A 12,506-nucleotide genomic window follows, 5' to 3' on the forward strand; every position below is an offset into this window, starting at 1 on the left:
TCAATCCACTTCCTATCTGTTATAATGGGGAAATTTTTCAAAGTCGCACCAAATCCAGAATCAGATCTGGATCGAAATAATTGCAATACCATGTGTTGACATCATCATACAGAAGCTGTATACCAAGTTTGAAGTCAATCAGAACTGGAGTTTGGGAGAAAAAGACGACTGAAATTTTTTTCCACATAAGAGCCCATGTTAAATTTTCCGTAAGTTTCTGGATCCGGAAGAAGATCCTGATCTGCATGTGGACATTATGTTTTGGTCATCTCCCCATCAGGGCTGGACTGTAGAAATTTACACTGGATATCATTTATATTTACTGAGTTATTGCATCGATCCACTTCCTATCTCTTATAATGGGGAAATTTTTCAAAGTCGCACCAAATCCAGAATCAGATCCGCTAACTAAGAAGCCAAATAGTTTATACTAGCGTGTTGACCTGTTGTAGATGTGGTAGTTTTTATGCTGTTGTGTATTCATGCATGCTGTACCACATTTGTCCAGCAGTCACCACCAAAGCATTCTGGGCATAGCAACATGATTGTGAGGCTATTGTATTCCAAAATTACTAATATCTCCCAAAATTTTGGTCCTATCAACTTGCCGTTTTCGCTAGTCTGTTCCTGGACCAAAAATACATAAGTATGCCAAACTGCAGCAGTCAGCTCTTTCCAGATTTTGTATGATGCCCAAGACACGCACACAAACAGAGTCCACTTCCATTTTATAATAAAGATACACTGAAAGTTAATTATAGTTGACATATTTTTTTCATCAATCGTTGCAGCTTTAAATAATGACTTCATACTCAAGGCATTCACTTTCTAAAGCATCTGTGAAACTTTACGCTTTAGGACACATTCTCAAAAATTTCCCCAATCTAAATGATGTGATTCTATTTTTCTGAGGGGTTTAGATTAAACCTAAACACCATCTGTTACTCAGTTACACTCCTGTTTAATATATAACAAATATTTATGCAATAACAGCAGAACAGGCAAAAGAACAGCTGTGGCTTCATTTTAAATAAAGATTAAAAAACTGTGTGCATCTTATCGTTGATCCAGGTTCCCCCAACCCTCTTATATGTAACCTGATGAGTGGGTTAGGGGAAGGGAGGGGTGGGGTGGGGGTCTCTGAGGTGTGATGAGTCAGGATACACCAGACGATCCTTGGCGGAAGTCTTAAACTGAACCGTCATGCTTCATTTGTCAGGGGTGGCATCTTTAGTGGGCGGACGGCACACGGAAAAGACACGAGTGAAGGAAACGTGGATGTAATCACGAAAAGGAAAACAGGATGTACCCTCAGATCTGTGCATGATTGTGAAGTACACATTTCATTTGTACAGCTTCCACCTCACTGATTTATCTAATTGGTGTCGTAGCTGTGAGATGAAATGCTAATCAGGATACCGTCACTGCGTTTGGAGCCACTTTACTGCTGTACATCCTCTTCAGATCCATGTGTTCTGTTCTGTGTAAGGCTGTAGCGTTAGTGTTCACGTCTTCTTATTGGATCCTGAGTCTGATGATGGGACCTAAAGCTTAACCCATCAGTGCTACTTCTGTGGCAGTCCCCAAATGGATTTTTTCTCTATTTTTAACCTTTCATAAGTAGGGGTGTGTATTGTCAAGAATCTGGTGATACGATGCAAATCGCAATACTAGGATTGCGATACGATATATCACGATATATCATGATACTGTTAAAAAGGCAGTTTTTTGTTTATTCATTCATTCATTCATTTTCTGAACCCGTTTATCCTACTAGGGTCACGGGGGTCGCTTGGAGCCTATCCCAGCTACATAGGGGCGAAGGCGGGGTACACCCTGGACAAGTCGCCAGTTCATCGCAGTTTTTGTTTATTTCTTTTTTAAATGATATTTCCTGGAAGCATTGAATTACACCAGAAATATGCACAAATACTAAACACATTTTTATTTGATCACAACAGGATCTAATGCTATATCACAAAATGTTCCTGTGTTAAAACTTAAACTATGTTTTACAGAAATTATAGTTTAAGATCCTGTTCAAATATTCGTATTCCATTAGTTCTGTATCATTATTTTTGTGCAATCCCAACAACAGCACTAACATTATTTAATAAGAGTGTTAAATAATAAGAAATAAGACGTAACCAATAAAGACAACTAAAAAACAAAAATGAACCTCCGTCATATCTGCATTTGAATAAATACTTTAAAATATTGATACGGTACTTTTTAATATCGATACAGTATTGTGAAATGAAATATCGCGATATATTGCAGAGCCGATATTTTCTAACACCCCTATTCGTGATTTATCATAATTTATTAAAATATTATCCTTTGCATTTTTCAGCGAAAATCAGGTGTTTTTCTTTATTGAATTTACTAATCATAGAGATGTCCATAAAACCTCAGATTAAAGTTGAGGGTGATTCTGTCAAAAACGGAGAAAACTGAAGATAAAGTGACTTTTAGAGTAAAATATATCCCTAATGGAATATAAACCAAATGTGTCCATTCAAATATAAATATGTATGTAATAAGTTTTTACACAAAGACAATCTAATCTAAATTATAGGGCAGTAACTTTCAACGGAATCTTAAACTATATTTGGTCGAGGGGTATTAAAAGTGCACAGCACGTTATGTTTTCTATTTTATTTTTCTATTCTGTTCTATTCTATTGATGAGCCCTGTGGTTACTTAGCAAAAATGCCCGACTTTACACATATTAATGTTAGCATTTTGTTTTTGGATCCTGTTCCTCTGACTGACGTCTTCACTCTCTCCCTGACAGAAATATGCCCACGTCCGTCAGGCCCAGCGTAGATCCAAGCCCTACTACACGTCTGTGCTGTGGTGGTGTGGCGTCGTCCTCATGGGCGTCGGGGAACTGGGGAACTTCGCTGCCTACGGCTTTGCCCCAGCCTCGCTCATCGCCCCGCTGGGTTGTGTGTCAGTCATAGGTGAGAGCAACTTTTCCATCTCACACTTTATCTCTGACTTGATACAGTTGCATCAGTTGTCATATGAGATCTTTTGTCATTAAGGTTTACACATAAACAGACTGCTTTGTATCAAGCTTCTGCTGTAGGTGCTGATCAGAAAACACACAGTCTTATCCTCCAGTATCAGTAATAAATGAAAGTCTCTAAACCAGGGGTGTCAAACTCATTTTAGTTCAGGGTCCACATACAGCTCAATTTGATCTCAAGTGGGTCAGAGCAGTAAAATAACTGCATAATCGGCTAGAAATAAGGACAACTCCAAATGTTTCTCTTCTATTGTGAAAAAAATAACATTAAATTATGAAAATGTTTATAATTACAAACTATCTTTTGACAACAAAATGTGAATAACATCAGAAAAAGTGTCATTTTCACAATATTATGGCCTCATCTTTTCATTTACACACATTTATTCAACTTTTTTTTTTTTTTGTGGCAAAATTCAGTATGGATTTCTTTTTTTTAAATTTTGGTGTTTTCATAAATAATTCCAGTGCAAAATTTCAGAATGTGCATTTAATATTTGTCTGGTCTTTTATCAACACTATCTATTCTTCACTCAGAAAGTCCACTAACATAGAAAAATAATGCATTTTATTGAAGGCAAACACTGACTGAATGTTATAGTTGGTGCCTTTTTTTTTTTTTTTTTTTTTTTTTTAAATGAGAAAAATAACATTCATTGACTCAATTTCTAAGATCTGTCAAAATCACAAAGACATTTTATGGCCTAACTTTACCATTGTGTGCAGGCACATGCAGTATTTTTAACTCAAATCTCCCAATTCCTAGCACACATGGAGCCAGCAGACGCTGAGGGTGCACTCTCACTCGGTTTTATAGGTGATTCAGGAAGTCCAATTACTTTTGACATTATAAATCCAGAAAAGATCATTTTTACAGTGCACAGCGTGAGCTAAGCTGTCATGAACTAAACCAGATTCATTAGCCAATCAAAACAAAGGCTGTCTGGTTGCTACAGCTGGCAGCTGCTCAGTGCAAACACTCTAAACACAGGTTAAATATTGAACAGGTTCAGTTCTTGCCTCCCGCCACCCATCACTCAGCGCGCTGGAGGTGGTGGTGAGTCATGGATATTAATGACAGCTATTACCCGACGCTTCAAATGATTTTCCTGTAGTCACGTCTTACAATGATTGAATGGTTTGAATAAAGCACTGAGCAAAACCGCAAATCTTGTTAAGGCAGCCGGACCCCTTGTTCGTCGTAGTTTAGCGAGGCACTTGCTTCGGTGAACAATTACTCTCTAAATGCTTTTTCCTCAATAACAGGGACTGTGCCATATTGACAGCAGTTGCCTGACAGTGCTTCGTCAGTGTGTGCAAGCTGACATTACTGTGACTCCACACAGCCACAGGTAGAAACAATAACAATGACTGCTCATTTCCATTCACTCCCATTATTATGCATGTAAAAACAGTAGTGTGGCATTGGAATGAGCATGAATAATATTCAGCTGAAGTGTGGCTTGAAGAATTAATGAAGCCTGAGATGAAGAGGTGAAAGAAAGTTAACAAGGGAGAAGAGAGGAAGATGTCTGAAGCCATGACACAGCCTGTCGCCCTCTGTGCTAAGTGGAGCTCGGGGAGAATGTTCGGGCTGCTGTCTGTCACTGGGACTACACCTCTCACCTCGCACTGACTCAAAACGCAAATGAGCACACACATACATAACTGCAGTCGTGAGTAAACACCCAAGTCTATTGGATTTTGCCGAGTGGAGATGCTCCTTGGGCTAACACACACACCCTCCTGCTGTGCTGTTGTGCCTGTTTTCCAAGTGCAGTGTGAAGGCTTGGCAGTGGGGGGTGTGGAGGAGGAGGAGGGGGGGGCAGACAGACAGACAGTGGGAGGCCCTGGGAGAGCAAGCAAGAGGGTGAAAACAGTGGAGAAGATGAGGTGAGGATGGATAGGAGAAAAGAGGGTGAGATAAGAGAATAAGGATTTGAGTGAAGTAAGACACCAGGCATCAATGCACAACATGTGGAAAACAGAAGTAGAGAAGAAGAAGAAGAAGAAGAAGAAGAAGAAGAGGGAGGCTGATGATGCTGCTGTCAGACGCCTGTCCCTGCACATCATGCTGGCGCTGTGACACTCCACGGAGAGCAATTATTACTGTCCCCATCCACAGAGCCCACTGGTCTCTATTAGGAATGACAGCATCATCCTGAAAGGCTGTTGTATGGAGCGGAGCCTCAGCTCTCTGTAAGATACAATGTCATCACATGCAAAAGAAGCAGGAGGCTGGTACGGTGGAAATAAACACAGACCTGATTCACACACTGCATCAGCGTTTATCACAGATGTCAAACCTGCAGCATTGTACGCTAAGACTAAGACATGTTGTGTAGCACAGTGCAAAGTAATTTTGGAGCTTTTGCAGCAGATTCGTTGCCAAAAGTAGAACTGAAAAGCATGAAAATCGCTTCCCATGGTTGCCAAGATATTTCACCAAATTTCTTTCCACAAACTTTGCTTTGTCGCCGGGTTGCCAGCATGACGGAGCCTTCTGTTTGTAGCTCATTCAACTGTGAGGAGTTTGGAGGATGAAAAAATATTTTAAAAATCTCACTGTGTATATCATCATCATCATCATCATCTTTATTTGCAGACTTGGGAGTCTATTTAAAAACAAACAATCAACAAACAGAATAAACTTAAAAACACAGGTTAAAAATACAGACAAAACATCATCCATATTATAAAAGACAACTGTACCAGTGTCGCCACAGGGATGACTGGTATCGCACTGAACTATGACTGGGATTTGTCAAAAGCCTAATGATGGAATTCTGAGAATCGTTCAATCGACAGATAAATTTGTACATTAAGTTTCTCATAAGAGCCTGAAAAGTGTTAACCCCTGCATTGCAGAATAACTCACTTGCACTAGTCCATCGAGGTTTTTTAAACAGTATTCTCATGGAATTATTATATGCAACTTTGAGCTTTTGTAAGCTAGCCTTTTTAAACCTGGCCCACAAGGGGGGACTTTTAATACTACTCATGTCTTTCTGGTCACCCTTAAAGGCTACACAGTAGGCCTCTAACGGTACACGTACTGAACCGAACCGTTTCGGTACGCACCTGTTCGGTTCGGTACACAGCTGTACCAAAACGGCACAGTATGATGAGAAAAAGAAAAAGGAAGGAAAGACGTTGTTCGATGCGGAACTTTAAATCCGCGCAAGTTTCACACGGACTTATTGAAAGGAGCACACATAGACCCGAAATATGAAATAGCAGTTGATATAAGGTTAAAAAAAAACAACAAATATGATGTGAACCTGGAAGGAAGAGACTGAAGACCCTCCACCATCATTACAGTCCAGTTTGGATCAGTTCAGGTTCAGGTGAAAGACAACAACGAGGAAAGAGACGTTAATAAGACGGACGTTGTTTGGCTCCTAGGAACTACGGTAGTTCTAAAGCACTTACACTAGCTCTGTTTGTCTGTCTGTCTGTCACGCACGCTGTATAATAGAGGAATAAATAGAACGTTGAAAGTATGTAAAGTTCCACTTTTGTTTCACGACAGCATTCGTTACGTTAGTTATGGACCGCACCCCCAGGTATATAACTGCACCCCCCCTACCCCTGGCTCCGACAAAAAAACAAAAAAAACAAAAAAAAAAACAAATTGGCAAATACACACAGTGTCCTAAACAGTTTGTTCTCTGTCCTAAAATAAATAATTTGGTTCATTGTGTCGTCAAAGTTTCTCTTCAGTTTGTTTCAACAGAATACCAGTTTACCCTCTTGTTAATGTTGCACTTCATGTGGAATTTTTTTTGTTATTTTTATGCAGAATTTGAACTGACAGAACTGTGATTAGATTTTTCTTGTTTGTTCAAAACTACCTTTCAGGGAAAAGTGCAATACTAATGTTTAAGATACATTTAGTAATATTAATAATTTATTTTATTTTCTATTTGATATGTAGCAGCAGAATTATATTATTCCTGTTTTTCTATATTCTATTGTCTCCAAAAATTGGGGGGAAAATGTTAAAAAATTCATAAATGCATTAATAGACATTTTGAGGGGTTTTCTTTCTTCCTGTACTGAACCGAAAAAAAAACAAACCTTGGCTTTGCTTGGCGCCAGGACACAGTTCGAACAATGTCTTTCTTGATGATTCAATCCACTTAGAGTCGAAGGTGTTCGAGGCTATAAGGACTAGTTCATCTTGGCTCATAGTCTTTATCTTGACTGCAAGGAAGTTCAGAAGCTCATCCTCTACAATCGATTTGCCATCTACCATCTCATAGATCATGGGTTTTAGACATGGCCGATTTAATCCAAGAGTCGGCGTCTCTCTGCGCACACAATCCGCCATGTTGCCACATATATAATGAGGTCTTTGAATGATAGTGTTTGCACGACCCAACAAAATGAATCGTTATGTGATGGGATCGTCAGGCGTGAAGTAGCTGTAGAATGTAACCACGTCCTTGAACAGGTAGATTGAAAGTAATGTCACAAAGAGAATAAAATGTGTGAATTTACAGTTAATAGAGGTCTACTCTCAAAAAAACCCTGCTCAGCACTTTGGCACTTCTAGCAGTGAATAATATTACTGTCTAATTTGCTTTCTATTGAAGTTTACAGCTGGTTTATCAGCTGGTGTTATGGTCAAGAACATCAGAACAAAGACTGAGTCATGCCAAAGACCGGAGAACATCAACACTGAGTCAGGATCAAAACAGAACCAGATTAGACAGCAACAGAATTCATCACCACATTTTATCACTGCAGTGTCTCACAAAGCTAACGCTGCATTAAAGGTTAAACGTTAAGGTTAATTCGCTTTACTATCCCTGTAGGGAAATTCAGTCTCTGCATTTCATTCATCCTAATACACAACCGGCACGTAGCATCAGCTCCAGATCCCAGAACCCTCTCACTGTGAGGCGGAAGTGCTAACCATTATGCCACCGCATCACTATAAAATAACTATTAAAACTATTACGACTATAAACAACTTCCCATTAGCATTAGCACTTAGCACATTAGGAGCACTGAAGGCTCTTGGGGACCAACTCCAGATCTTCATAATACAACAGTCAGGAAAATTAACCTACGAATCTCTATTTTTGATAGAGGTAGACAATATATCGGCCGGCCAATATATTGATTTTTTTTTGTTTTGTTTTTCCAACATCTGCCTTAAAATTTTTTTTGCTTTAAAAAAAAAAAAAAAAAAAATTGCCTTAAATATAGGCCTCAAAAATTGGCTGTAGATATCGGCCATCAGCTGGCTAAATTTTTAAATATTGGCGTTGGCTTTAGAAAAACCCATATCGGTCGACCTCTAATTTTTGATAGCTGATCGAGTTGAACAGGTGGAAGCACTGACCTCTACTATATCACCACCTCACCACACAGGAATTATCTACAACCCTTAACTTATGGTAAATAAGTTTAGGTAGCTTGCACACCTAGCAAACATATTAAAAACAGTATATTACACATTCTTGGTTAAAATAAATGAATAAAAAATATATATATATAATTAGGACCTCGTCTTCTTGACACCAGCTCAGTGCCGTGTCTCATCATTCTCATCTTTGCTGGCTAGACTTGCAGTTTTAACCCGATGGAAAGGTGCTCAATAGTTGGAGGACCTCATGTCTTGTATTGGTCTGGAAAAAATCCGCTACTCTCTTCACTTGTCTGATATGAAATTTGACAACATATGGGGCCCCTTTATGACCTACTTCCACAACTCAAAAACCCTCTGACTTCTTCCGCAAACTTTAACACCCAGCTCATTGTTTCACTTATTGTATCATGTGGGGCTCTAATGGCAGGAAATCAATGGTATGGTCCTTGTCTTTTTTTTGGGGGGGGGGGTTTCCCCCCGTCTTGTTTTGTTTTGGTTGTTGGGAGCCTGATGTTTGTTTCCTGTATTGAAAAATGTCTTCAATTGAACAAATATTGTATATTTTCCCTCACACCAGAAAAATCAACACATATATTATAGATAGATAGATAGATAGATAGATAGATAGATAGATAGATTTGATTTTAGCCAGGAATATGTACGTGAAGAATTTTCAAACTGTTTTTGTCCTTTTCTCATAGATAACTCAGTGAAGTGTAGCATTTTTTCCCTTTTTTTTTTTTTTTTTGAAGATCTAGACGACATCTCCTTGAGAAAGCTAAAGTTTAATACTGAAGAAATATTGGTTATTGATTTGAAGCAGGAAGTTTTGCATTAAATCACCATAATGATCCGATAAATGAGTGCACAGGCAGTTTAATGCGATCTTAATTCATCGTGAAATAAAATCCTCTTCGTTGTCCTTGACTGAGACGTGACTGAGTAAAACTACAATTCTGAGAGAAGACGGATCACACAACAATAGTGCATTACTTTCAGCTATAAAACAACTCATACAGGAAATTAAAAGCCTTTAATTATATAGATTTTACCATTTCTGAGCTTGCCTACACATTCAACTGTAAGGACGATGCTTCTGAATCTAACGTTCCTTGTCTTTTTGCGACAGTGTAAACATACAATATGTGCACTGAGTGAACAGATGTTAGTCTTGAGCTTTTCTGGGAGATGACAGCTCGACGTTTTGCTGCTTTTATGTCAGAATCCTGTGGTGAAAGAACGCTCGACGCAGTGTGTTTTCCCACAGGGAGGTTCCCATTATGACACATCTGAGAAAAAGCACAGAGGACGACTGATGCAATACACACCTCCTTCTTTCTATCACTTGTGGGAACGTCACATTGACTTCCATTCATTTCCTGTTGTTTTACCTGAACCGTAATTTTAACCACTAACCCCATAACCTTTACTTAGCCCAAGTCATCACCTTGAAATTTAGTGATTTATATTACGGGGACTGTCTTAAGTGGGCTCCAGGTTTTGGGACCCCATGAAAATAGAAACATACGAACACACACGTCTATAAAAACATGGAGTGGTGACAGAGCTGTGTACCCCAGAGGTTCCTGTTGCCACATTTTTCATTTTATCAAGCCCTGTTAATCTCACTTTGTATGGAGTTGCTATGGTTACTTGTTAGATCCAGCTGGTCCCAGAGGCAAAGAAGGACTCCTAAATGTGTATGCGAACATGAACACAGCATGAAATATTTAACAACAGGCAGTTTCATCACAAAGCCAATGAGATTCTTTGTAAACTTGAAATTTGGTATTAATGTCCCCTCATTTATATCATTTTCACACGTACTTAACAGGATTTATTAAGACCAGAAAGGGTGATTTTTAGTTGTGTAAATCAACTTTGTGCATGGTTTGGGTTTATTGGCTCAAATCAACCCTGTCATAGTAATATTTGCAAATGAGGCATTTGTGTTGAACAGCCTGTGTTTAGATCATCTCTCATGACAAATCCATGACACGCTGCGAGTCTGTGACATATTGAGGTGTTTATACTCTGCAGCTAATCTCTTTACGATCGTGGCACAGTCTGCACACAAAGTCGGTCTGTTTTTTAGTATTTCACTGGAATTTTTCCATTTAATTAGTCTGTCTCTGTCTGGGTGCCATCACCTGCTCGGCTGGCAGGAGCACGGCGGTAGAATCCAAAATCCAAAACAAACACAGCCTTCACACCTGGAGTATACAGGGTGTCCAGAAAGTCTCTTTACCATTTAACAAATTTATTAGAGAAGCAAATGCATAGAAAAATCTGTGGAAATTATTACTTAATAGAAAGTAGATGTTGAATTTCTTTTTTTATTTTTTTTTTTTTTTTTAATCTCATTTAACCCATAAAGACCCAGTGCTACTTTTGTGTCAGTTCCCAAATTTAGCCTTTATATTATAGATCCTTATTATTTTACCCTCTATATTTTGCATTTTTCACTGTAAATCATGTATTTTCCTGTTCTTAATTTGGATGGTCATGAAAACTCAGCGTAATTTCAAAGGTGGTTATATCAAAACAGAGAAAACTGAAGAAAAAGTGAGTTTTTCGGCAAAGATATCATTAACTGAACATAAAAACAAATGTGTTGATCTATGGAAGTAAATCTGTCTCGTCAGATTTCGAATTATAAAAGCCATTGAATTTCTAGCACTGAATTTTTTTTGCACTGAAAATAAGTATCTGAATTTTTTTTTTGCACTGAAATTGAGTATGTGAATTTTTTTTGCACTGAAATTAAGTATCTGAATTTTTTGTCTCTTAATTTTACTATGTTCATAAATTAAGAATAAAAAAAAATTCAGATGCAAAAAATTGAGATCACACATCCGGGACACCAAGGATAAGCAATGATTCTATCTCAAGTTGAACCACCAGCCAGCCAATCAAATTATGTTAGGTTGGTCATGTGACGCTGAAAAAATTCAGATACTTAATTTCAGTGCAAAAACATTCAGTGCTAGAAATTCAGTGGCTTTTTTATTAAAAAAATCTGATGAGACAGATTTACTTCCATATCGATCCACCGTCATTGATCCAACTTCATGGGTTTTACTAAAGAATCAATGTTGTAGAAGATGACGGTGTTTCCACGGTAACTACAGAGCCTCTGAACGTCCAATTGGGTCATATCTGATGACCATGAAAAGGTGATGAACTGTATTTTACGCCAATTATTTACATGTATTGATAGAATTAGTGGATCAACAGGTAGTAAACAGTTTAGATCAGTAGATGGTTTTGGTCACCAGTGACTGTTCGGGTCTTTATGGGTTAATAAACCTCTTTATCTCTAAACCTCTGCCTGTTAAAAGGAAGTTTTTCTTTCCACTGTCACCAGTCACAAGTGTTTGCTCCTGGAGGATCCTGTTGGGTTGCTGTAAATTGGCTTAGAGTCTGGTTTTGACCAACTCAATATGTAAAGTGTCATGAGATAACTTGTTATGATTTGGCACTATGTAAATAAAATTTGATTGATATATTTGCACTGTTAGTTGCATGAAGCACATCAAGACTATACTGGATTTGTTTCCATTCCAGTTGTTTGATTTAGAACCCACCAACATGCAGTCCCCAGTGTAGTGGTGCACCATCTACCTGGAAAACGATAGTTGGTTAAAGGTCATCCAGTTGTGGTGACGCATATTCAGTCAAAAGGTCAAAGTAAACATTTGGAGTAACTGAGCTCTCATTGAAGAAAAATGGACCAAACTGCAATGTGATTAAAAACTTTGATAACATAGAACAAATCTGATTAACATATATCCTCAGTTTTATAATAAGTGTTTTAAACTGTAAAGAGACTTCGTGGACACCCTGTATGACACAGGTGTCAAACATGTGGCCAGGGGGCCAAATCTGGCCCGCCAAAGGGTCCAGTTTGGCCCTTGGGATGAATTTGTGAAATGCAAAAATTACACTGAAGATATTAACAATTCTTTTAGTTCAGGTTCCACATTCAGACTAATTCAATCTCAAGTGGGTCAGACCAGTAAAATACTATCATAATAGCATATAAATAATGACAACTCCAAATGTTTCTCTTTATAAATGTAAATATTTTCA

General features: G+C 38.3%; 1 protein-coding gene across 1 annotated transcript in view; it reads left to right on the forward strand.

Annotated features, from left to right (window-relative positions):
- The window catches only part of LOC115436195 (NIPA-like protein 2), a 68,235-nt gene that overhangs the window by 30,543 nt on the left and 25,186 nt on the right, over window positions 1–12,506 (forward strand). The window contains exon 3 of the mRNA XM_030158965.1: window positions 2,798–2,966. Coding sequence (XP_030014825.1) covers window positions 2,798–2,966 — 169 coding nt within the window. The remainder of the gene's footprint in view (window positions 1–2,797; window positions 2,967–12,506) is intronic.

Source organism: Sphaeramia orbicularis, chromosome 16 (assembly GCF_902148855.1).
Source record: "Sphaeramia orbicularis chromosome 16, fSphaOr1.1, whole genome shotgun sequence".
Classification (NCBI taxonomy): domain Eukaryota; kingdom Metazoa; phylum Chordata; class Actinopteri; order Kurtiformes; family Apogonidae; genus Sphaeramia; species Sphaeramia orbicularis.